Genomic DNA, 27,002 nt, shown 5'->3' on the forward strand with positions numbered 1-27,002 from the left:
ACATTTGAGCAGAGATCTGAATTAAATCAGGGAGTGAACCATGAAGGGATCTGGGAAGAACATTTGAAGCAAAAAGGACAGACAGTGCGAAGACACTAAAGCAAGACTATCTTGCCATATTGAAAACCAGCAAGGGACCAGTATGACCGCAGCAGAGAGAATGAAGGAATAAGTGGCAGAAGGTAAGTTCATCGAGATAGTGGAGGACCCTGATTATCTTGGCCTTGCAAACCATTCGGAGGACTTTTTTATTCTGAAACGGGATGCTTCTATTGGAGGTTTTGAATACATGAGTCATGTGGTTTGATTTATGTTGTAAAAGGCTCAGTGCGGCTGCGCTAGGGGCAGGGGTGTTACGGGCAGTTGTGGAAGCAGGGAGACCTCCTACAGGGCTCTCGCAGTAATCCTGCTGGTAGATGGGGACTGGGTGGGAGTGCTGGAGGTGGTAAAATTTGTCAGCTTGTGGCTATGCTTAGAGCTCAAAAGACTGATTAGATGCAGGGTGAGAAAGCAGCTAATGCCGAATGCAGAATTTGGGGGCTATCTTAGCCTAGACTAGATTGACTGTTTACTAAGGCGGGCAAGGTGAGGGCAGAAAAGGTTTGGAGGGACAGTATCAGGAAGTCGGTTTTTGACGTTTCATTTGAGCTACCTACTTGATATTTCCATTCAGTGGCAAGGAGGCAATTTTATATAGGGCAACAAGGGGCAAAGGACTGGGGATGTACATTGGGGAGTCATCAGCAGATAGCCTAATACCAACTAAGGGAGTAAAGCATCTAGAGAAGACCTAAGAAGCCTTAGGGCACTCAAATAGAAGTCAGGTACCCGCGGAGGGATCAGCCAAAGAAAACGCATACAGTACTTGTATCCAGTGAGTTGGGAAGAGAGAACAGAGTGTGGGGCCCCAAAAGCCAAAGAAAAGGTTTCAAGAAAGCAGAAATGATCTCTTGTATCAAGTGTTCGCAGGTATATAATGTGAAGACTGATAACTAGTCGTTATTTTTGCTGAGTTTTGCCTGCTAACTCCTGAGTATGTCTCCTGTCCATCTCTAAGCTGAAAGTGCCATGAGGTCAGGGATCTTGTATATGACTTGTAGCTCAGTATTTGTCGAAACTACTGTCACCCTATTCAAGCCCTCATCTCCTTCTCATCTTCCAGTACATTCACCCTGGCATCCCTCCTGTTGGAACAAATACATCCATGCCATCTTTTTCAGCTCCATCTCCTACTACTTCCTCTTCATACTTCCACCTTAATACTGTGGAACAATTTATAGTTCTCTCTACACACTGTATGATTTCATACTCCTGTGGCTTTACTCATTCTGTTCTTTCAGCCTAAGATCATCTTCTGCCTTTGCTTGGCTGAAGTCTAGCTTGAAGAATCAGGAAGCTTTTGTGAACGAGCTCACTCAGTCCACAGGTAGCCTCCATCACACACCGTGTGTATCTGTCACGGTGCTTATTCCCTGCTGAGTTAAATACTGTTTGGTGTATCTGTTACCATCTGTAGAGTAAAAGTTTTTGAGAGTCTGGGAGCATATCCTTATTCATCTCCTTCTCCCTCCTGCCTATCACAGTGCTATCTTGTTGGTAGGCACTCTCTAAATACCAAACGTTAAGGGAAAAAAATGGAGGGCCTGCAAGTGTGAGCCAAAGATTGTCTGGATCACTGACTGACAGTAAAGAGAGATTAACACGGTAAATTCATTCTAGATTAGGTCAAAAGGCAGACTTTTAAAAGAAATGGTAAAGATGTATGTTTTAATAAGTATATTTGTAGAAAGGAGTATAAATGCCTATGTCAAAAAATTAGAAAAGTCATTTTTAACCTTTGTCTTAATTATATAGCAGTTTGCAATTATTAAGAGTTGTGATAGCATATATTAGAATGTATGAAGTAGACTGTATTACATATGTGGTTTATAATGCTTAATATTTTCATATTAAATTTTTAGGACATCAATGCAAGCCTGAATAAGAAAAACAATTTCTTCCTCCTAAGCCATGGCATATCAGTTATACAGAAATACCACTTTGGGAAACAGTCTCCAGGAGAGCCTTGATGAGCTCATACAGGTGGGAGACTACAAACCAACTTCTATTTAGATTAGTCTGCAGTAAGTTTTGCTCGACTCTTTGACCCAGCGAGTCAGTATTTATCCCATCCTGAGTACAGGGCATAAAATATGATGAAGATTATGACGTAGTCTAACATGCCTAAATTTTCAAGATTTTTGTTAAGTATAAAAATTGAGATTATTGGTTTTCTCTTATTTATAAGGCATAGTCTGTGTAGCTTTAAGATAATTTTGCACAATTTGATGATAAAGTCTTTTGAGATTTAAATTTGAATTTGTGTTTCAGTTTGAGGAGAAATAACCTTTTAAAATAAACTCATCTAAGCACACCATTTGTTTTCATGTATTTTATGAGCTTTGATGAAATTAGGTTTTGAAAGAAACTTCATTCTTTCAATCTATCATATGCCTCTTGCCGGACACTAAAGGAGTGATGGAGTTTTGTCCTGGCAGTGTAACATCACGGCATGTTTTCTTTTCAAAATTATGTTTGTGTGAGGACAGTGCAAGAAAACATTGTCAGGCTTTACTCCTTGTCAGTATGGCAAAGAAGAACAAGGGAGTCTAGTTTAAGAGGCTCTGGTTAACCTCAGTTTTAAATTTTAGATGATAATTCATACGTATTTTGTCTTTAGTGTCCTTCCCTAAGAGGGGAATGAGTTTGAATTCTAAATTAGGTTTAATCTAAACCCTTTACTTTTTCTCAGTCTCAACAGATCACCCCCCAACTTGCCCTTCAAGTTCTACTTCAGTTTGATAAAGCTATAAATTCAGCATTGGCGCAGAGGGTCAGGAACAGAGTCAATTTCAGGGTAAGGATATTTTCCTAAATCTAGAAGCTTGCACCAGTGGTTGTTACAACAGTGCTTTTTAGGACCCCTACATATTTATGAATCATAAAAGGACCCGATGGTTTAATCAAAGTTTGGAATTTGTTAAATAATTATACTTTACTAAATTTATCCACTTACTGTGAGATAGAGTTGTTTGTAGATTTTTACCCCATTGTTTCACAAATCAGCCTATGTACGTTGGCTGCCTTCCCTGAAGAGTTACTGAGATTTCAAACGCCCGAACCATTACCTGCAGGATTGAAGGTAAGTGACAGACTAGTCCGTAAAGCTCACTTATGGTTTTCGAACTCTGATCTTCACCCATTCCATGGAAGTACATTCATGTTGCCTCCCACCTACTCTTATGAAGACCTGAACTGGTAATAGATAATGGTCTGATAGCTTCATCTCATTTGAACAATAATCCTGAACTGAACAAAATTGTCTTTCTCAACTTGAGGGTAAATTCAAACTAAAGGCCCATTGAAAGTATCACGGTGAATAGAAGTAATTTTACCACATCGATATTGATAGATAAATATAATCAAATATCATTGTACACTGTTATATAATACTTACGCCTATGTTTTTTAAGGGATACCATAAAGTAGAAATTAAAAGGTTACAGTATATGAAAAACACAGAGGTTAATTTGCTCTTTAAAATTTATTCAACAAACAAACACTTCAGTGCCTATTACATGCCATGCAAGGTTGTGGATACTGGGTTGGCAGACAACAAATTTAGTGAAGGGATAAAGTCTCCATGTATGTTATATAATAAGTCTCTTACCAGTTTCACATGCCTAAAAGTGATCTGGAGTAAAATGTATCTTTATAAAATTTTATCAGTATGTTCTCGAATTTTTAACAATAACGATTCTGCAAAATTAGTTGCTGTTTTGTATAACCATGTGTACAAATCTGCCAAGATGCTTTAATTTGAAATTGATCCATGTTGATACCTAATAGTTTTCTGGTTGTATTGTTGGTTTCCAGTTTGGATCTCTGTAGCTAAAGTTAAACATAATTGGACATTTGCATTTCTCTTGCATAGTGTTTTGTAAGTTTGTCTATTTTCCAATAGCTAGAAATAATTAGTTTTTGAGCCCATCTGACTTTACTGTTCTTGTTTTTTCTTTTCTTACTGTTCTAAGCTCAGGCTTTCATTACCTACCCCTCCCATTACAGCAGACTTCACTTGATCAATTTTAAGTCCAGAATGTTTGCAAATAACCTATTTTGCTTGGTGAGACATAAAGGCAGAAGAGATCACACATTGGTAATTTCTAATTTTCAAAGGCATTTTGCTAGATCACGTTTAAATCTATATTGTTTAGGTAACATGCTTTTTTTTGTTTTAATCCTCATATGAATTTCATATAACTAGATCATTTAAGTAGAATGTTACAGGGGGAAAAAATCTACTTGAGTATGAGAATTAAGATTTTAACAATTTGCGTTAAAATTTATTAGCAAAAGAAGTCAAATATATATTTGCCAAGAACCTTGAACTAATTTTTAGGGAGAACATTCATACTGAACTAGTCCTTTAAAGAGTCAACGTATGCTTTTGAGAGAATGTACGCTGGCAGGCGAGAGTAACAATGTTGAAATACTAAACTTCAGATAGTAATTAGGTAAGCATTAAAAGATTTAATGGTCAAGAAAAATCACCCTTCTGAATTCCCTACCTGTTCCATTTCTTTAATAAACATGTATTAAGATATTTTAATGAAAGACTGTTGCCCAGTTGTAGATTAATGGGGAAAAAAAAACACATGTATTTATTAGAGGTGCATTCAAGATACAGTTTGCCAGGTCAGTTACTGTTCAGATCAGTTACTTGACCAAAGCCAAATATAATTATTTTTTAATATTTAAGAAGTTCCTTCCAATACATTTTTTAAATAAAATTTTTGATTCTTGAATCCCTATACTTGAGATACTAGATTATGACTTTCTCATAAAGACAGGGAAGTAGATATTTAAATAAACATAAGAAAGATTTTACATTTATTCGGGATTCTAAAGAGAGGGGGTGACTCAGTTGGTTAAGCGTCTGCCTTCAGCTCAGGTCATGATCCCAGGGTCCTGAGATTGAGCCCCGTGTCGGGCTTCCTGCTTGTCTTTCTCTGCCTCTCCCCCTCCCCTTGCTCGTTCTCATGTGCTCACTCTCATATAATCTTTTTAGAATTTTTTTTTATCATCTAATTTCTTCTTGTGTTCACATTTTATTAAGCTTTTGTTGGCTCAGAAGTTATCTAGCCAATGAGCTCTCTTAATTGTTGTCTATTTTAATCTAAATATTAGAAAGCATTTAATATATATGCTTCACTTATTGTGAAATTGCTGTATTTATATAACTAACAATTTCACTTATATATTTGCAAGTGAATGTTCACACTTCAGATTAGTGGCATAGCTATCACTCATTGGGTGTGACGGTAACATTACACACAAGATCAGGGATGCTAGAAATAAACATGAAAATTGGCATTTGGCTGTGTAGCCTTCTACAGGCTCAGACTGTAGCTAAGGAGATCTAATTTTTTTATATATATAATTCTTTGTTAACCTAGCAGTAGGTCTTACGTGGTTTTCCATGCATTAATCTTACCACTCCACTGGGACTTCTCTTCCTGTGTTATTGCTACACCTGACGCATCATTTGTGATACTGTTGATTAACCGTCTTTGTTGAAGCCCATACTTCCCTTGAAACCATGCTACCCTGGCTGCCATTCTTCACCCCTCTCTTTCTCAGACCCTTTGTAGTTCAGTTGTTGGTATTCCTTAGGTTTAGCTAGAGCTCCACCTGTTCTCCTTGAATGAATGACTCCAACCCTCTGGCTCTAAAGTCAGTCGGCTCGTGCTCCTAGGCTTTCTTCCACACCCCAGCTGCTTATTGCACATGGTGATTTAGATCTTAAACTGAAAAGTTTTGGATTTGTCACTGTTATTGGAGCCAGACTCTTGAGAGGTAACAAATTTTGTCCCCCCACCATAGCCAGCGGGTTGTCAAGTCCTATCAGGGAATCTTTTTTTTTTTTAGGATTTTATGAGAGGGTAGGAGAGGAGCAGAGTGAGAGGGACAAGCACAGAGCCCGACAAGGGACTCTCATGACCCTGAGATCAGCGTCAGTCTCAACCAGCTGCGTCACCCAGGCGCCCTTCTCTCCACTTCTGTTGACCTCTGTGCTCCTATAGTAAAGCCACTCTCACCTCTCTCAGGCATCAGCTCTTCTGCCTCCAGTCAGCGCCGCCCCCCCCCAAATCAATTCATGTTATCAGAAATGCAAATCTGATGTTACTGCTTTGCTCAAAAATCCTTCATTGACCTAATACATTTAGGATACAGCGAAAGGTTCTCCAGGACCTCCTTCCCTTTGGGACCTCTTGACACATTTAGTTTTCTGGAACTTATTGTCCCATTTATCTCCCTTGACTTTTACTCATTTTTCAAAACTCAAACTTCACTTTGTGAGAGAAGCCTTCTGTGGCCAATGTGTTCCATACCCTTGGGTGCCCCTAGCTTATTACTCGTTCATAATACTGCTATACTGTGTATTTTGTTTTAATGCTCTCGCCTGCTACCCGAAGCTTCTTGATGACAAGGAATCATATTTGTATCCTCAGAGCCTAGCATAGTCCAATAATAATTACTCATTTTTAAAATTTTGTTAAGTCATTCATAACCGTCATAGTTTCCCGAATCATTCTCATTTGATAGAACATTTAGTTGGGCTAGTTTTTACTATTCGGGTAACACTGCAGAGTGTTTTTCTGAATTGAAGGTTTGGGGCGTATAAATCTCTTACTAAATTTCATTTGTGAAGATTCCATGTGTATCTGTGTCTCAAGTTTTGATTGTATTCAGTTGGTGTCTATCCTTGCACTTTCACTCCATTCTTCCAAAATTTCCTTTTAATGTTCAAGCACATATTCCTGCTCCTAAAAAGAGAAAATAACTTTTTATCAGTTGCACAGGACGTTGTCGTTTCTGTGGCTAATACAGTAATTCATCTGAGTGAAGCGCAGGGTTAAAATTGAACGTTTCTGGGTGCTCCCTGCTTCTGTACACGTCCAGAGGGTTAACACATACAATCAAATGCAGTTGACCTTTGAACAACATGGGTTTTAACCACATGGATCCATTTACATACAGATTTTCTCAATAAATACAGTACTGTAAAGGTATTTTCTCCTTAGGATTTTCTTAACATTTTCTTTTCTGTAGCTTTGTTGTAAAAATACACAATATAATGCATAGAATGTACCCTGAATGTATTAATTGCCTTTGTTTTCAGTAAGGCTTCTGGTCAACAGTCTATTAATAGTTAAATTTGGGTGGAATCAAAAGTTGTGTGGATTTTCTACTGCGAGAAAGGTGAACTTTTATCATATTGCCACAAGAGGGCAGTAGAAATACAAATTCAAATTTCCTTTCAACTTTTCTTCACCTTTCAGGTAAGTAATTTGCAGACTCAAACAGTGCTGATAATAGGCTGCTAACTATAGTATTTAACTCTTAATAAATTCATCTAGGATGGGGTTTTTTTAAGTGATAGGATGAAAATTAAGGAAAATCTTAAAACAGTAGGACTATTTAATGTTTACCTTGAGAATTAGGTAGTTGGTAGCTGAGTTCTCAGATTGCTTTTGGGAAAAAAATGACTTCATGGTATGTCTAATTGTTTTGTTTTGAAGGGCTCTCTAAATACATACAGATTCTGCGATAACGTGTGGACTTTTGTATTGAATGACGTTGAATTCAGAGAGGTGACAGAACTTATCAAAGTGGATAAAGTGAAAATTGTAGCCTGTGATGGTAAAAGTAAGTGTTTACCTAATTACTGTGAAAGCAAAGCTACTTGAAATCTTGTTTTTGTGAGTCTTTAAAAAATCTTTGTCTGAAATTATGGGGGGAAATGCCTGGAGATCTGGCTTCCATCTCAGCTGAATTCTGAATTCTAGATCTCAATTCTCAGACAGTCGTCTTAATGACTTTAGGTGTGAACATTTCATAAGACACAGACTGCTTCCACAGATTGAATTTGTGTGGGTTAAAAATAAGCAAGCTGTGGGATTTCTCCCCCCATGTCAGTTGCAATTTGGAGTGTTTAATTTTGAAATTTATCCTAGTTTCTGTGTTGCTGGATGCCTATATATTTTATATTTTTAATCATTTAAAAGATTTTAAGAACCTTGTCAGGTACAATGGTAAATATCCATTCCCAATCTAGGACCTTGTTTAAGTCAAATGTTTCAAAAACTATACATCTTTCTCTTCCATGATTATTTCCTTTTTGCTAATTATAGTTTAAGTATATTTTTACTTTATGATCTGAACCATTTGTGTCTAAACAGCTGTTCCTGAAACTCTCTAAGAAGGAGGGTGTTTTGAAAAGCAAAAGAAAATGTAGAAAAATACCCTAAATTTCTTAGGTTATCTTATTTTATGTATTTTGGGTTTCAAAAGAAATAAGCTGATCAATGAAAAAATGTAGAGAAGACAGAAGAGCACACAGAAGAAAAGCGTAATTTGTAACACCGTCTGGAGATTACATTACTTAGGATTTTATTGTATAACTTTCTAGTCTTATTATACTTTGGCCCCCCCCCTTTTTTCTTAAAGAAATCGTCTCTTCCAGATATCAGAAAGTCTCTGAAACTAGCAACACTTCAATGACTTTACTTTTCAGAAGGTTAGCTAGGAGTCATCACTCTAAGAACTTTAAGCAAGGATGACTTTTTAAGATACTTATCAAATACTTTGTTTCCTTGCTGTCATGACAGAAAAGACCTATGTAATTTTGTAGTTCTGGATTACAAGATAACATTTCTTTATATCAGATAATGTATACTTGTTTCATAATTTTCTTCTAGTTTAGACTAATAGCATCCTCATAACCCTGAGATAAAGTTTTTACTAGACACTGGAATTTGGGCATTAATTTATAACTTCCATATCTCTGTCCAAATAAGTTAATGACGTAGACCAGTACTATTCAGTGAAATAAACCTTGTACGTATGGAAATGTTCTCTATCTGTACTTTCCAATAGCCACATATGGCTCTTAAGCATTCGAAATGTGGTAAGGCAACTGTTTTATTTTTGATTTAATTTTATCAGTTATAAAATAACCACATGTAGCTGGCCAGTGGCTCAGTGGCCGCCATGTTGGACAGCACAGCTACTCTTGCCTACAGATGCAAGGTTAGCTGTTTTTTCCAAAATTCAGTAGATGAAAAGTAGCTTATCAGCCTTACCTATTGCCACAGTTTCTGAGTTTGCCCTGCTTCCAGCACAAGGTATTCACTGATCTCGAAGAAAAAACTGTTGAGTATTCAAGAAAAACTTCAGTTGTGTTCCGTGTAGTCTGTCAGCAGAAAAGAATACAATCTTAGAATGTTTTCTTTCCAAAATTAAAATATAGAAACTACCATTCCTTAGTGATCAGATAAAGGGAGCGCTACTATGAAATAAGCCCATTTTTTCTAAAAGTCAGCTTTCTGAGATAGGAAGAGTGTGATAGTGGCTGGAATTTTGGTCTGTTTCTCACCAGGAATTAAAATACAATTTTCTTCTGATTATATATGTTATGGTCCTTTGTGGTTTAAAATTTGGGGGACAGTAGAGGACCTGAGGGGAAAAAATGGTCATGTAGCAGCTCTAGGAACCCAATCAGTATAACTTATGTAATGAACCAAATAATATAATTTGGTTTTTCAGTAGCATAAATATGGAGAGCTAAGAATTGTCTTCTTACCTATGCCTTAAAAGGAAAGTTATTTAAGTTCTCAGGGCAGTTCCTTGATCAGCTTCCCTCAGCCTTACCTTCTCTTCTTCCCCACCCCTCACACCAACACCACCATTAGTTCCTGTTTTATTTTTCAAAGATATTCTCAAAATATTTAAATTTTAAGTTGCTTCTTGAATTTACTCTTTCTCTCCTCTGTTTCCTAGATACTGGCTCCAATACTACAGAATGAATGGAAAAAAATGGCTTTTTTATGTCATCTTCTGTTACTATTCATCGCTTTTTTGAAGAGAAGCATAGAAGAGACTTTTTTTTTTATTTATTCTAGCATCACAGAAATGACTACACTGTGCTATATATACTATCAGAATTCCAATAGAAAGAAGCTTATAACTATAGCCTCTTACATTACCTTTTCAGCATGAAGAAACAGAAGTTTTTTTTAATAACAAATATTGTTGCCTTCCTAAGAACATTCTTGAATAAACTCATTTTAAAATTCAATGTGAGTAATAAGTAGTAGAGCTATTAAGCTAGCAATATGAAGATATTAGATAAGCATTTTGAGTGAGCACCATCTTCCTTACAAAGGAAATTAGGAAATGCATTCTTTTCTGTAAAGGGAAGTTGGTTTCATCAGTAGGGCAAAACCAAATTCTGGATTGGAATATGCCTTTTTTAAAAATGTAAAACCAATCATTGGTGTGAAAAGCCTAAGTACAATTAGGAAAAGTTAGACAATCTTTACACAGCTTCCATAACCACAACAAAACTAAAAAACCTAGCAACAGTCTCTCCATGACATGTAAGTAATTTCTTCAGCTGGCTATATTGGTCATTTTTCATATATTTTAACAGATCCACATCTTAATTACTAGACTTCCAATAAAAAGTCCTATCGAATATATGCCATATCTTTGTGTACTTGAAGGAAAAAAGTTTTCCTTGTTTGTCACTCTAGGTATATATAATGAAAAATGTGGGTTTTCTAAAATATCAGAGGGAGAGTATCGGCCCCGGGTAGTAGGTAACCGAAATTCAGCAGCTGGCGATACAGGAAGCAAGACCAGCTATTTTTAATGAGGATCTGACACTGTTGATCATTTGGTGAGGGTAGGCTCCTCACAGCCCCGCCTGTGGTCACCTCGGTTAGTTTGCCAAAGCTACCCTCGGATGAAAAATTACCTCTCTCTCTCTCTGAAAGATAATACTGCCAAGAGGTAATAGAGTTGGCAATAATTTTCAGCAAAATAGCTTTTTATAAATAAACCTATTATAATGTTAAATAGGTCTTTGTATTACACAGTCCCTCTTTTTTCATTTGTAGAAGCACGTCATATAACAAGTGTCATTTTTAAGCAATCAGTGCTCAGTCAAGTCTGATCTGTTTAGCAGCACAGACTGTTTGCAAGATAATAGCAAGCGTAACTGACGTTATTATGAGGGAGACCAAGTGCTATATGTGTTACAGAGATTCTCCTGGAATCTCTCACAACCTCAGAAGACCTTTGTTCCCTTTTTGCAGATTAAGAAACAAACTCAACCTCTATTATCGAAGGATATATAATTAGGGTTTTTCTTAATTGCAATTAATCAAAAGCAAAGCCTTTTTACTTTGGAGGTTCAACGTAATGGTTAGGGGACAAGTATGTTGATAGTAAATAGTAGTTGTAGAAATTTTTGGTTAAGTCATGATTTAAACTTTTTTTTTTTTTTTTTTTGCTAGTAATAGTCACTGAGATCTTACAGAAGGAAGAATAGGGCTGGAGTTGATTTGTTTGGGAATTTAAAATCCTATAAAGGGTATCAGTAGATTTTGTTACAACTCCCTGGGTGAGGAGTTTGTTGTAAGGTACTGTTGGCTGGCCTGACCTACTAACTCGGTGCTCTGTTTCTGTAGTATTTCCTCAGCATGTTAGTGTAATCCTTGACTCTCACATTGACACTTAACTTTTATCTTTGCAGCCCATCCTAGTAATCAGTTCCAGGTTCTCTTCCTAGCCTTCCCTACCACCCAGCACGTAATCTGCTCCAGTCAAGTTTGGTTATGTTGATTCCCCCCTTTCTCATGGCTTTCCTTCTAAAAGTCAACATCCTACCCAGCCCTCAAAACTTAAACCCAGTTTTGTCTCTGCGTGTAACTAATACTGATCTACTCTTACAAAGGAGTCCTTTAAATACGTGAAGAGACACGACAGGAGATTGGAGGAACACGGTCTGTTGCACTACTCACTCGGTGCTCTATCCAGTTAGCTTCATTGGAACTTCGTTCCATCAGTTGAAGTCTGTTCTTCTGCTTAGGTTAGTCACCACACATACCAGCTTTTGCCCGGGCGGGGGTGCGGTGGTCCTCGCTCACGTTTGCTCACGTGTGCTCCCATCAGTCCTCATTACTCGCACACACCTCAACAGCTGGCACTTTGATCGCGGTAGGTGTTCTGATGGTCCCATAGCGGTACTCACACTGGACTGGAATTACAAAAGGGTCACAGCAAGAACTCACTCCACTTGGTGCTTTCCCAACTGGCCACAGGCTCCAATGATAAGTTTACTTGCCTGTTAACGTTGGGGAAGAAAAAACCCATTAGTTTTTCTACTGTTGACAAAGAGTAAAAGCTGGGCTTTGTGATGATGTAGAGTCCGTCCACTGCAGAAAATGCTCCTTTAACAGCTAAACAGTAGGCAGAGTACCCTCTTGGAGTTCAGTGGATTGGTCATCGTTTGGCTTATTTATTCTGATCTGTCTTCAGCTAAGTTTGAAAAAGAAAAGTGAATAGTTTCTCTCTTGGTAGACATCGATTACAATGTGAAGGTAGGTTGCCTTCAGTTTTGAGTGGGTCACAATTAGATTCCTACTAGTACTAAAGTTTTGGAAGTTTATTTACATGTATTATGAATGAATATATAAACATATATATATAATTTCTCAACTGGAGAAGCCATTATTTGTAGCCTAGTTATGAAATGCGGACTCAATAAAATAGCGCACAGGGTAAGGGAAAGTGAAAGAGTTGATGTGAGAATGAGAGATTACCAGAGGTCTTGAAAGCTGGGCAGGGAAATTCTTAGCCTTTAATGGCCTTTGGGTAGGGGAGACACATGAAACAAAGCTGAAATAATGCAGGAAAGATAGGAGAGTATCCACACAGGAGTTAAAATTTGGCCTAGAGAAATGATTGTGGGAATGTGAGACCTCCAGATCAGGGAAATTGCACTAAAAAAAGGCAACGGAGCTGGGAGTTCAGGGTGTTAACATATATACGGACGTCTGTCTGGACCTGCTGGCCATGAGGGTCACAGATCAGAGACTTCAAAGCTGATGGAACCTCAAAGTTCAACCAATGGATCCAACCTCATTCAGTGCACTAGGAAGAGTCAGAAGGGGTCCGCTTCTCCAAGCCCAAACAGCCAGTCATGAGAGCTGAGTGTAAAACCCCAAGCGGTAAAACGGGGTACATGAAAATACAAGCTGTCCTTCACAGCATCGTCCTTGCTGATGAAGAAGGTATGGTATGTATATATGGTGGAATACCATGCAGCCATTTGCAGTCTTGCCATTTGCAATGACATGGATGGAACTAGAGAGTATTATGCCAAGCAAAATAAGTCAATCGGAGAAAGACAATTATATGATCTCACTCATATGGAATTTAAGAAACAAAACAGAGGATCATAGGTGAAGGGAAGAAAAAATAAAGATGAAATCAGGGGTGCCTGGGTGGCTCAGTCAGTTAAGCATCTGCCTTCAGCTCAGGTCATGATCCCGGGGCCCTGGAATTGAGCCCCATGTTGGGCTCCCTGCTCAGCGGGGAGTCTGCTTCTCCCTCTGACCCTACCCCCTCTCGTGGGCTCTGTCTCAAATAAATTTAAAAAATGCAGTCAGAGGAGGAGACAAACCGTAAGAGACTCTTAATCATAGGAAACAAACTGAGGGTTGCTGGAGGGGCTATGGGGGGTTAACTGGGTGATGGACATTAAGGAGGGCACAGGATGTAATGAGCACTGGGTATTATTTAAGATTGATGAGTCACCGAACTCTACCTCTGAAACTAATAATGCACTATGTTAATTAATTGAATTTAAATTTTAAAAATATTTTTTAAAGTCCTTGCTGCTACTCATGTAGGAGCATATTACACGGAATTGTCCAAGTGAGAACCTAGTCAATCAAAATCCATGCTTGCTGCTAAATATTTTTGAATGAAATTATATGATACCTGGCACTTACTTCAAAAACAAATGAGGGAAGTGATGGGTATGGCGGGGGGGGGGCGATATTAATAAAATTAACCATGCATCGATAGTTGTTAAAATTCAGTAATAGGTAAATGGGGTTCGTTATACTCATCTATTTGACTATATGTTAGAAAATTTCTTAAATAAAAGGATTTTTTCCCCTAAACTGAATGCTTGTAATGTGTAGCATTTGGCCTAAAACATTATATTTAGGGCTTGTTTTTTACCCTTGTTTTCTCCACATTATCTTACTACCATGGCATATGGAACCCACATAGCAATCTCATAACTCAACTTCCAGCTGCTCTAGACAACAATTGCCGTCTCTTTATGGAGCCTTCCAGGACCTTCCGGTAGATTTCAAAGCCTTTGTCAGTCCATTCTAAAAATGCCGTCTCTAATTCGGTGAAAATTCGCCCAGCTATTTTTTTTTTTTTTTACATGCTGCAGTAGTAATAGGATTTGCATGGGGTTTGGGATGAGGCATTTCACTTTACAATAGGTACAGGAATGTGGCAACACGCAGCAAAGGATTTAATGCAATTAGCTCAAGAGCATTATGCAGAAAGACTCAACAGTATTGTCTTGAGTGTCCCAACTCTTATTTTCTGATTCTTTGAACCTCTTGAAGTTCTATTCCAGGAGAAACTGGCTTCAAAATTGGTTCTTTTGCCACTGGGCAGAGATTGCAGATTATTTTCTTTCCACTTCTGGAAATACAAGGACAAGTACCAAGCTTTTGCCTAAGTTAAGGGAGTGGACACACATGCTCTCTGCTTTTTTCCCTGTCATTTTATTCATTCTGTTTTCTAAGATGAAGTACCACAAAACATCCCAAATAGCCAAAGCAATCTTAAGAACAAAGCTAGAGGCATTATGTTCCCTAATTTCAAACTATATTAACAAGGCTGTAGTAATCAAAACAGTATGGTATTGAAATAAAAACACACACATGGATCAGTAGAACAGAGAGCCCAGAGATAAACCCATGCAAATATACTTAATTTATAACCAAAGAACCAAGAATATATGCATGGAGAAAGGATAGTCTCTTTAATACATGATGTTGAGAAAACTGAAGAGCCACATGCAAAAGAATGAAACTCAGCCTCACCACTGTCTTCTACCGCACACAGAAATGAGCCCGGGGCGCCCGGCTGGCTCAGTAGAGCATGCAACTCTTGATCTCAGGACTGAGTTCAAGCCCCACGTTGGGGGTAGAGATTACTAAAAATCTTTTTTTAAAAAAATGAATTAAAGACTTGAATTTAAGACCTGAAACCATGAAACTCATAGAAGAAAACAGGTGGTAAACTCCTGGACATCAGTTTTGGCTGTGGTTATCTAGGCTCTAACTCGAAAAGCAAAGGCAACAGGAGCACGTACCTGGGTGGCTCAGGTGGTTAAGCAGCCATCTTTTGGTTTTGGCTCAGGTCATGAGATCAAGTCCCATGTCGTGGTCTGTGCTCAGCGCAGAGTTTGCTTAAGATTCTCTCTATCTCTCTGCTCCTCCCCTGCTCTTTTTCTCTCTGGTAAATACATAAATAAGATCTTTTTTAAAAATTAAAAAACAAAAGCAAAGGCAACAAAAAGCAAAAACAAACAAGTAGCCTTGCACAAACCGAAAAACGGCAAAGGAAACCAACTAAATGACAAGGCAACCTACTGAATGGGAGAAAGTATTTGCAAATCATATATCCGATAAGGTGTTAATACTCAAAATATGTAAGAACTCATACAACTTAATAAAAAGCAGTCCAATTTTTAAAATGGGGATTTAGAATAGACATTAAGGAAGACCTACAAATGGTGCATGAAAACGTGTTCAGTATCACTGACACCAGGGAAATGCAAATCACAACCACAATGAGATCTCACACCCGTACCTGCTGGAATGGCTTTTATCAAAAAGTAAGTGTTAGTGAGGACGTGAAGAACTCATAAGGTAAATTGGCACAACCATTATTGAACACCATATGGAAATTCCTCAAAACATTAAAAATAGAACTCCCGTATTACCCTGTAATTCCACTTCTGGGCATTTGCCCCATGTTCACTGCAGCATTATTTAAATATTCAAGACATAGAATAACCTAAGTGTCTGTCAACAGATGAATAAAGAAAATGTGATAAATCTACGTACATATACGTATATACACAATGGAATATTCAGTCATAAAGAAGGAAATCCTGCCGCTTGTGGCAAGATGGGTAGGTGGATCTTGAGAGTTCTACTAAATGAAAAAAAAATTCTGTATGATTTCACTTTTGTAATTGGAATCTAAAAAACAAATTCATAGATACGGAGACTAGATCAGTGGTTGCCAGAGGCAGGAAGTAGGGGTGGGTGGTCAAAATGTTCAAAGACGGTCAAAAGGTACAAATGCCCAATTACAAGTAAATCCTAGGGATGTAATGTACAAGATGGTGACCATAGTTAACACCACGGTATTTGCATATTTGAAAGTTGCTAAAAGAAAATTCATAAAAGTTCTCATCACAAGAACATAAATGTGTAGCTGTGTGGTGATGGATAGTAGAGATTGGGGTTTAGGGACACAGGTAGTTGGAAGTTAGCATGGTTCCAGAAAGGAATCGATACAGTGGTCCCCTAGAGTTTTCACTGGGTACACTCTGTAAATAGAATGACACCCTACCAGATCAAACAAGAAGTGACTGGGGGTGGGGGTAGTTGTATACAGCAATTCCCAGAGCTCACGTAGGACCAGGAGCCAGAGTGCAGAATCCTCAGTAATCACCCGGGGTATTAGAGACCCCAGAGGGGTCATGCCTTAGTAGTCGCCATAAAATATCCCTGGAGTGAAGGCTACTTTAGCTTAGACCCACCCTAGCAAAGATGCTTTAAATACAAGATTCAAAGGCATCAAAGTTATCTACAAGCAACTGCTAAAGCAGAGCCCGGCACTTAAGTAAACAAAACCTAGATCCTCAATACTGTATCAGTCATCATGTCCTGCATCTAATTAAAGAATTACTAGACATGTCAAGAAGCAGAAAAACGTGACTGATAACTAGAAGAAACAGTAGTCTAGGAAAAGACCCGGAAACAGCAGGGATGATAGAGCCAGCAAACAAGAATATTAAAACAGCTGATTTTGTACAAGTATTAAAAACATAAGAAAAAATGAAAAATGTTTTAATTAAATGGAATAGAAATAAATATGCAATAAAATATTAGATGAATTAATAGATTAGACACTACAGGATAAAAGGTCAGTGAAATTGAAGACCTAGCAGTAAAATCTATCCAGAATTTTCTTTTTGTCATAAAGGGAGAAAAATGAAGAAATAACAAATTTTTTTAAATTTGGTGAAAACCATAAACTGAAGAAGCTTGATAAACTCCAAATGAGATAACCATGCACATATTAATCTAATTGCTGAAAACCAGTGACATTTTTTTTGAATAGGAATAAAAGACACAGTACCCCAGAAACAGGGATAACAAATTCCACAGACTTATTAAACACCATGTAGCGAGAAACAAAATCTTATAAGTGTTGAAGACCACTTTACACCCATTAGGACAGCTACTATCAAAACAAAACAAAACAAAAAATACAAGTGTTGGGAAGGATGTAGAGAAATTGCAGCCCTTGTGCACTTGTGACTGTAAAAATGGTACAGCTACGATGGAAAACAGTATAGCAGTTCCTCAAAAATTTTCAAAAAGAATTACCATATGATCCAGCATTTCTACTCCTGGATATATACCCAAGTGAATTAAAAGCAGAGACTGAAGAAATATTTGTAGACCAACGTTCATGACAGCGTTATTTGTAAGAGTCAAAGGGTGGAAGCAACCCCAGCGCCTACCAGTGAAGGGATAAACCTGTTCTGTATCCACACGGTGCACTATCACCCAGCCTTCAAAACCAATTCTCACACACGCCACAGCATGGATGAACCTTGAGGACGTTATGCTAAGTGAAATAGAAGCACAAATATTGTGTGGTCCCACCTACATGAGGTACCTAGAACAGCCAAATTTAGACAGAATGGTGGTTACCAGGGGTTGAGGCTGGAAGGATGAGTTGTTTGATGGGTGCAGAGTTTTGTTTTGCAAAATGAAACATGTTCTGGGAGATTGGTTGCAAAACAGTGCAAACCACAATGAACTGTACACTTTAAAATGGTTAAGATGGTAAATTTCATGTGATGTAGGGGTGCCTGGGAGGCACAGTCCATCAAGCATCTGACGGTTGGTTTGGGCTCAGGTCATGAACTCAGGGTTGTGAGATCGAGCCCTGCGTCAGGCTCTGTGCTCAGTGTGGAGTCTGCTTAAGACTGTCTTTCCCTCTCCCCACTGCACATGCATATGTGCGTGTGCTCTTTCTCTCTTTCTTCCTCTAAAATAAGTCGGGGCGCCGGGGTGGCTCATTCGGTTAGGCATCTGTCTTCAGCTCAGGTCATGATCCCAGGGTGCTGGGATCAAGCCCCACATTGGGCTCCCTGCTTGGCGGGGAGTCCGCTTATCCCTCTCCCTCTGGCCCTACTCCCGCTTGTACTTGGACACGCACTGTCTCTCAAATAAATGAGTCTTTAAAAAAATTCATGTTATGTATATTTTGCCACATTTTTTTTTTTTTTAGCCTTTAAAAAAATAATGCTTAGGGGAAAACCTGCTATGTGTCTTCTCTCTGCCTCTCCCAGCTCTGCCTGTTCTCCCGGAGCCCCACCACTTCTAAGAAGCCTTCCCTCAGGGGCGCCTGGGTGGCTCAGTTGTTAAGCGTCTGCCTTCCACTCAGGTCATGATCCTGGGGTCCTGGGATCGAGCCCCACATCGGGCTCCCTGCTCCGCTGGGAGCCTGCTTCCTCTCCCACTCCCCCTGCTTGTGTTCCCTCTCTCGCTGTCTCTCTGTCAAATAAAATCTTAAAAAAAAAAAAAAAGCGGCAGCAGCAGCCTTCCCTCACCTTTCTTTTCCCAGGCTTTTCAACTTTCCCTTAATTCCTGTACCACCCTATTTAGCATTGAATTATCTCCTTGCCTTGACAATCCGTAGGACCCCTGAAGAACTGTCTCCAGCTCGTCTGGGGGCCCCAACAGTACCTGTCTTGGAGGAACTGTATCAGTCCGTGTCCAATCCACGGAATAGAAACCACATTCAGTATTTCAATCAGAAGGAACATAATACAGGGAGTTTGTTACAAAGGTCTTCAGAGGGCTGGGGGAGCAAAAGAGGAAAGGTAAGTGTGTGTAAAGAGTACGAAGGAAGCAGCACACCACTCCTACTGCTGGAAGGAGCAAAGAGGGAAAGAGTAAGACCCACAGTCACCACCACCACGGCTCCTGCTGGGGAGCCTGACCAGCAGCCGGAGGCCCCCCCTCATGTGCCACAGCTGCCGCCTTGCTGGCACTGTACCCCGGCTCCCACAGCTGTCACCACCATTGCTGGAGACACTACTGGAAGGTATAAGAAAAATGGTTTCTCACCAACATCCCAGTACTGCCTCTCAACAGTTAGACTAAACAGAAGAAATCCAGCTGCGGGGAGTCCGGGGAAGTCCACTGAAGAGGAAAAGACAGAAGAGTTGATATGGAGCTGAAGGAACAGACAGTATCCAGCAGCCTCCTTCAGCTACTCAGCATCCGCGATGCCCTTCCTTATGCCTCTTTTGAGATCTACACACACACAGACTTTCTTGTACAAAATAGACTTAATCTCTCCCCCAAAAGATGAAAAGTCCCACCAGTCACTATGAACATCCGGGTGACGATAATTCTAGGTAAGTCCAACCACCCCGCCCCAATATGCTGAAATCTTAAGACTCAACTGTAGGTCAGTTACCATCAAAACATTTACGTTTGATAGACGAGAGGGGGAAGGTGGGTAACACGTAAAAATATGTAAGAAACAGCTGGCTTAGTCCTCATTTTTATAAATCAAATGTTTATCTCTGATCTTTTTTTCACACCCTGTATCATTTTCCTGTTGCCCTCAGTCAGAATCGTCGCTGGCTGGGGTTCTTTACCTGGTGGGAAGGCCCTACGCTTGATTCCTGAAGTATCTTAAGTCCTTATGGATTCTGTCTTCGGTGAGTCTGTAGCCTTCCATTAACTTTTAACAACCGAACGTGGAAGCACTTTGGAGGCTCTCTGGAAAGCCCCCTCAGTTGTTTAGCAACAGCCATATTTCCCTTGGTAATTGAGATCAAGCGCCCCAGTCAATACAACAATCCCCTTTCCCCGTTGGTTCGGTGGCACAAGAACCTTAAATGCCCAAATGGGAATCTCAATTTCCAGTTCATTGAGAGTACTGTTCATTTCCTAGTGGACATATTTCCTTGGGAACCCAGCCAGCAGATCCCGAAGTTGTAGGTACAGAAGCCAAAATTCTGTGAGCGGGTTATTAGATGTAGTATCAAGAAAAGTCATTCTCACTTTCCCCCATCCCCTGATTCCTGGACCCTTTGATTCAGTGGACAACTCACTAGCAAAGAGCATTCCTAATGCCCAAATTGTGGTTTATAAATAGCATTCACACTTAAAAAAAACAACAAACAAACAAAACACACCTCCTTGGAGAATGGCTGATTAAAGGTAAGCAATGAGAAATATATAAAGAACCTGGGAAGGCTTTATCAGGAAGTAAGGCAGTTATCAAAAATCACTGGAGTCCTATCAAAAAGACACAGAGCTTTGGGGATTTAAAAGCCCAATTTTAAAGGGCTCTCACTAGCGTTAGGAGGCTGTATTATGGCCCCCAGTGATACCAGGTCCTAATCCTTGGAATATGTGTTTCCTTATACAGCAAAGATTTTGCAAATGTGATTAAGGATTTTCAGATGGGGAGAATATAGGATCGTCAGGGTATGTCCTAAATGCAATGCTATAGGTCTTTATAAGGGGGATGCAAAAGAAGATTTGCCACACGGAAGAGAGAGCCATATGACCATGGAGGTCGAGATTGGTATGATGTGGCTACAAGCCGAGGACAGCCGGCAGCTACCAGAAGCCAGAAGAGGCAAGGAACAGGTTGTCCCCTACAGCCTTCAAAGGGAGCATAGCCTTGCAGAGGCCTTGATTTTAGCCCAGTGAAACTGATTTTGGATTCCCGGCCTCCAAGACAGCGAAACAATAAAATTTCTGTTGTTTTAAGCCACCAGATTTGTGACCGTTTGGTACAGTACCCAGAGGAAAATGATACACCAGCCAACGGTGGAGCATTTTGCGCATCAGAATAATTGTAGTGAGTCACAGCACAGAGATTATGTTTTTAAACCGCAAGTTCAAAATGATACCAATACCCACTGGGGCACCTGGGTGGCTCCATCAGTTAAACAGCCAACTCTCGATTTCAGCTCAGGTCATGACCTCAGGGTCGTGAGCGCGAGCTCGGCATCGGGCTCCGTGTTCAGCGGGGAGTCTGCTTAGGATTCTCCTCCCCCCCTAAAATAAGTAAATAAATCTTTTTTAAAAACGATACCAATGTCTTTTTTGTGTACACAAATTTGTCACTAGGTAAATTAGTGTTCGAAAAGCTGACAATGGGAAATAACTGTACTTCACTGGAACAATACAGTTAGAGAAGTTTTGCTTTCTAGAAAGATTTGAAGAAAGATCTGTAGAGTTAAGATGTCTCCGTTTTGCAATCCATTATGAAATAGCAGCAATGATCGTCAGCGGCTGCTAAAACAATCAGGTGGGAGAAGGTTATGGGGAATTCATAATCAGGCTGACAATGTCCAAACCCCACAGTTCAATCAATCCATCATTCCAAAAAAAAAAAAAAAAGTATGTGCCTCCAGACGGAGTGCAACAAGAAATACAAAATACCATCTATGACATGTTCTTGACAAAAATCTCATAACTGGATCTGCTGAAGCCTAGATCTAAGTACCAGTTTACGAGAAATATTTGGGACAGGAATATGTTCACTGATAAAAAACTGATGGGATCCTATCAGCAGAATCCCAAAGATACGGAACTGTGGAGGGAAAAGACCTAGAGCTTGTTCAATAAATTGCCAAAATTACCCCAAAAAAGTGGAAGGAGAAATCTATAATTAAAGATTTAAGAGAGTTCAAATGTCACTGTTTCTGTAAACCTTTAAGACACTCCTTGAAATAGAACTACTCCCTCACTCCAAAGCAGTCCCAACGCATAAAGAACACGGCACTCCACTACACCCTTTGTATCATTCCAGCACCATCCCCTCCCCTCCCACCTGACTCAGATTAAATTTCACGGCCCAGCGTTATGACCACTCCCTTGCATGTCACATCAACTCCTTTGCCCCCCTCTCGTACTTGCTTGGGTAAACCACAAACCTGGGTAAATCCTGCTCTATATGGCCGATTTCTTCTTAGACTCACTCTCCGTAATGTCATTGGATCCTTAACGCTGCCTGGCATCACCCCCCCCACCCCTTGGTCTCGCTTCTTGTCCAGTTTCCAATGTGATACACTCATACCTTCTCCTCTTCCCAAACATTTCCAATATCCCCTCCATCCTCATCGGACAAAATCATCTTGCTCTTTATTTCACTGAACAAAATAAAGGTAATAATCAAAAGAGAAATTCCAGGACATCCAAACGGCTAATAAACATAGGAAACGCTACTTAACATCGTTAGTCATCAAATGCAAATTAAAACCACAATCTGATACCACCACCTCTCACCAGAATGGCTGAAATGACAAAGCCAGATAGTCACACAGGCATTCCTCAGAGATACTGTGAGTTGGGTGCCAGACCACTGCAATAATAGCAATTATCGGGGCGCCTGGGTGGCTCAGTCGTTAAGCATCTGCCTTCAGCTCAGGTCATGATCCCGGGGTCTTGGGATTGACCCTGCATCTGGCTCCCTGCTCAGCGGGGAGCCTGCTTCTCCCTCTCCCACTCCCCCTACCTATGTTCCCTCTCTGTCTCTGTCAAATAAATAAATAAACTCTTAAAAAAATAGCAATTACCACAATAAAGCAAGTCAAATTAATTTTTTGGTTTCCCAGTGCATATGAAAGTAACAATTATGCAACACTGTGGTCTGGTGGGTGTGCAATAGCATTATGTAAAAAAAAAAAAAGTACATACCTTAATTTGAAAATACTTTATTGCTAAAAAATAAAACACTAACCATCCTCTGACCTTTCAGCAAATAATAATCTTTTTGCTGGTGGAAGGTCTTTGCCTCGATGATGGCTGCTGCCTGATCAGGGGAGGGGTTGCTGAAGTTTGGGTGGCTGTGGCCATTTCTTAAAACAAGGCCATGACGAAGTTCACCCCATGAATTGACTCTTCCTTTCATAAACAATTTCTCTGCAGCGTGCGATGCAGTTTGACGGCATTTTACTCACAGTGCTCCTTTCCAAAGGGGAGTCAGTCCTCTGGCCGCTGCTTTATCAACCAAGTGTATGTAATATTCTAAATCCTTTGCTGTCATTTCAACAATCTTAACGGCACCTTCACCAGTAGATTCCGTCTCAAGAGGCCGCTGATCACCGTAACAAATATAACAATAATGAAACAGTTTGAAGTGGCGCAAGAGTTACCAGCACGTGACACAGTTATAAAGTGAGCAAATGCTGTTGGAAAAAAGGCACCACAAGACCCCCCTGGATGTGGAATTGCCACGAACCTTCAATGTATGTGAAAAAGCAGCACAATTCAGCAAAACGCAATAAAGCAAGGGGCGCCTGTAGTCAAGAGGAAACGAATGGAACTTTCGCACCTTGCTGGTGGGAGCTGAGTTGGTAGGTCATGTTGCAAAACTGCAGGACACTGTTCACTAACGTCGAGCAGATGTATACTCAGGGCCCATGAGTTTCTCCCCTAGATGTATACCCAACTGACACGTATACGTGTTGTCTATAAAACAGGTTCCAGAAGGTTCCCAGGAGCCTAACTCAGACAAAAGCCGGAAACACCCCAAATGTTCATCCCCGCTAGAATGGCTGAACTACGGTACGTTCCTATAACGGAGCGTAACACCGCTCCGCACAGCAGCATAGGTAAGACTCATGACACGGAGGCGAAGGAGCCAATGTTGGAGGGAGCAGGAGGGCACGTAGTACTTACAAGAAGCTCGAAGACAGGCAGGATCACCGGTGGCGTCAGGACCATACTTCTCTCTGCAGCAGCATGGGTAGTAACGGGAAAGGGACGCGGGGGCGCTCGGGTTGCTGATGACGTCCCGGGTCCTGACCTGGGTTCCAGCTACACAGGTGTGTTCGCTTCATAAAAACTGAGCTACAGATCGACACTTTTGTACTTCCCGGCGTGCGTATGACCTCAGACGTTAATGAAAGGACAGACACTCCACGAACTGACACGACCACACGGACCCACCGTGTGCCTCTGAGCCCATCCTCCCTGCCTTCCCCCCCCCCCCGTTATTGGGGGCCAACTGTTGTTCACGCTTCTGTCGAAGGCAGACCTTTCCTCCTGTGCCCCCACAGAAATACCCCCTCTTCACAAGGATGCCACTCTGGCCTCCCGTCTCATTCCTCCACCTTTTCTCTCGACTAGATCTTTCCCACCAACCTACAAACAGGCTATCACTTTTCTCATTTTTAAGACCACCCTCTCATCCCTCAGTTACTGTAGTTTTCCCCCATCTCTTAGGCTAAAGCAAAACTCAATTATCTATGCTTGCTGATTCCAGAATTTGTTCTAAGACTGTCTTTGAATCACTCCCATCACGTTCTCACCTCCACACTCCACAAACGCTGATCTCCTCATCCAGGTCGCTTCTGCATTGTTAAGGCCAACGGTCAATTCCTCTTCCTCATCTTCCACCATTTCAGCTGCTTGAGGCATAACCATCAACTCTTTCTCAAATCACTTTCTCCTCTAGGCTTCCAGAACACTGCGTGCCCAATATGGCTTCTGCCCCACTAGCTGCTCCTTTCCAACTTTCTCTTATTCGTTCCACCTTACCTCCCTGACCTCTCATTTTGGAGAGCCCCAGAACTCGTGTGGTGGCTTCTTCTGTTTTCTCATCCAGTGTCACGTACACGCTGTGTAAGTGGAGCAGCCAACAAAGTGCCTCCAGCCCAGATCTTTCTCCTGAACTCAGGTTCCTCACACGTTCGCCTCCTCAGCATCTCTACCCAGATGTGAACAGGCATCTCCAGTCTTGTATGTGTAACATCAAACTCCTCTCTTCCCCTAAGAACCCACTCAGATTTCCCATCTTGATTACTGGAAACTCTATCCTTCTCACTGATCATCAGGACAAAACCCTTGGAGACTTTCTTAACTCTGCCTTTTCTCTCACAAACGCGATCCGTCAGCAAATCCTCAGACAACCTTCAAAGCATTTCCAGAATCTGACCGCTGTCACCATTTCCACTTCTGTAACCCTGGTCTAAGCCACTACCGCTAGTGTGAGGACCACTGCTTCCTAGCTGGCCTCCCTGCTCCCCACCACCACCAAACCCCCCACCAGTCTGTTCTTGGTGCGGCATTAACATTTTAAACCAGATCAGGTCAGTCCTCTGCTCAAAACCTTCCGGTGGCCTGTTTTGCTCAAATTCCATGTAATAGGTTACCACGACCTTCACAGGAGACCCTTCTCCCCTGTACTGTTACCTCTGCTTCATTTACACTAGCCTCCTTGCCCTTCCTCAAACGTGGCAGACGAGCTCCTGTTTGGGGCCTTGCAAGTCTCCTCTTGGCCTAGAATGCTCTTCCCCCATTTATTCTCATGGAGCATTCCTTCATCCTCTTCAGATCTTGACTCCAATGGCGCTTGTCCATCCAGGGCCTCCCTGCCCGCAGCATTCACAATGCCAAGCACCCTCCCTCTCCACCCCACTCTCCTAAGGTCTCTCTCACTTCCTTCAATTACTCTCTAGCACCGTCTCCTGCCAAGACACGTATCTAGTACTTATCTGTTTAGTTTCCTGCTAGCATGTGAACAACAGGAGCACCAGGGCTTCTGTTCTGGTGACTGCTCTATGCCCAGTGTCGAGGACGATGCCTAGTAAATAGTAAGAGCTTAGTGAATATTTGTGGAATGAACACAGGGGTTCTGTCAATCCTTGTCATACACTCAAGCTTCACAGAGATGGGAACTCTATCTTAAGCATCTTTGTAATAAATGACTGACTGAATGGAAGAAAGAACAGCAGGCCTTCAGTCCAATTAAGGTCCTTAAGGCAGGCAGTGCATTCACTTGTTCTTTTAGATTTTTTTTTAATATTTTCTTTATTTGACAGAGCAGCAGGCAGAGGGAGAGGGAGAAGCAGGCTCCCTGCTGAGCAAGGAGCCCAGTGCGGGGCTCGATCCCAGGACCCTGGAATCATGACCTCAGTCAAAGGCAGACGCATAATCAACTGAGCCACCCAGGCGTCCCTGTTCTTTCCATTTTTAATGCAAATATTTGATCTCCCCAAATAAATCAGGCCATCTGTTTCCAAACAATTGTTGGGATTGTTATCAACTACCTTTTCTTAATTTTTCACTCAATCAAGAGCAAAGATTACAATAGGCAGAGTGTGCAAAAATATAGTTATTAAAGCAATGTTTACCAAATCAAAGAGGAAATATTCAAACCTTGAGAGGTAATACAAACATCATTGCTCAACTCACTTACGATTTTTCTTGATCAGACAAAGGTTAAAGAAACAGATATGAGTCAGAGGGAAGGAAAAATCAACAGATATGATGGTTTAATCGTTATGATTTCTAAAATACACTAAACAAATGATGGAGAAATGTGACCCTTCTGATATGAAAACCTCATGTTATTAAATAAAGCGCACCTCCTATTCACCTGAATCTATTTCTCGAGAAAATTTCGGTGCTTGGAAAATTCCAACAACTTACTCCCCCCAAATGACAAGTTCACATTTTTATCTCTTTTATATTTTTAAATTACAATTTATTTCACATGAAAACTTACAGAGGCAATTGAACATGAGACCAAAGACCTGAGTACTTTTCTCAGGACACACGCACTCAGGGGAGCATTTCTGCCCACTCCCCACAGCAGCAGGCCGCCGCCTTCCAACCCCCTGCAGAGGAGGAACAAGGCCAGTCACAAAGGCTAGCAGGTGGAGAGGTCCATGATCCCCATGGCTGGGGACGGACCGCACAGGGCTCATCTGCTGGCACATGACC

The 27,002-nt window shown here is 40.6% G+C and overlaps 2 protein-coding genes across 7 annotated transcripts in view; both read left to right on the forward strand.

Annotated features, from left to right (window-relative positions):
- BNIP2 (BCL2 interacting protein 2) overlaps positions 1–2,082 on the forward strand; it is a 37,280-nt gene extending 35,198 nt beyond the window's left edge. For 2 of the 6 annotated variants that reach the window (XM_008706073.2, XM_040620573.1), the window contains one exon: positions 1,962–2,082. In XM_008706073.2, the coding sequence (XP_008704295.2) occupies positions 1,962–1,980 (19 nt within the window). In that variant the 3' untranslated portion in view covers positions 1,981–2,082. Of the gene's footprint in view, positions 1–30; positions 183–1,961 lie in introns of those variants that run through there. The other 4 variants (XM_040620572.1, XM_040620569.1, XM_040620570.1 and 1 more) reach the window with 4 other exon arrangements.
- GTF2A2 (general transcription factor IIA subunit 2) lies at positions 1,962–10,183 on the forward strand. Its single transcript, XM_008706043.2, has 4 exons — positions 1,962–2,082; positions 2,792–2,896; positions 7,626–7,752; positions 9,886–10,183. The coding sequence occupies exons 1-4, from the start codon at positions 2,011–2,013 to the stop codon at positions 9,909–9,911; spliced, it is 330 nt and encodes a 109-aa protein (XP_008704265.1). The 5' UTR covers positions 1,962–2,010; the 3' UTR covers positions 9,912–10,183.
- Positions 10,184–27,002: the final 16,819 nt, after the last annotated feature.

The sequence above is a fragment of the Ursus maritimus genome, unplaced genomic scaffold, assembly GCF_017311325.1.
Source record: "Ursus maritimus isolate PB19 unplaced genomic scaffold, ASM1731132v1 scaffold_35, whole genome shotgun sequence".
Classification (NCBI taxonomy): Eukaryota; Metazoa; Chordata; class Mammalia; order Carnivora; family Ursidae; genus Ursus; species Ursus maritimus.

Coding starts and splice junctions, on each gene's coding strand:
- GTF2A2 (XM_008706043.2), top strand. CDS start 2,011: ATGGCATATCAGTTATACAGAAATACCACTTTGGGAAACAGTCTCCAG. Junction 2,897..7,625: donor GGAACAGAGTCAATTTCAGG/GTAAGGATATTT, acceptor TTTGTTTTGAAG/GGCTCTCTAAATACATACAG. Junction 7,753..9,885: donor TGTAGCCTGTGATGGTAAAA/GTAAGTGTTTAC, acceptor TCTGTTTCCTAG/ATACTGGCTCCAATACTACA.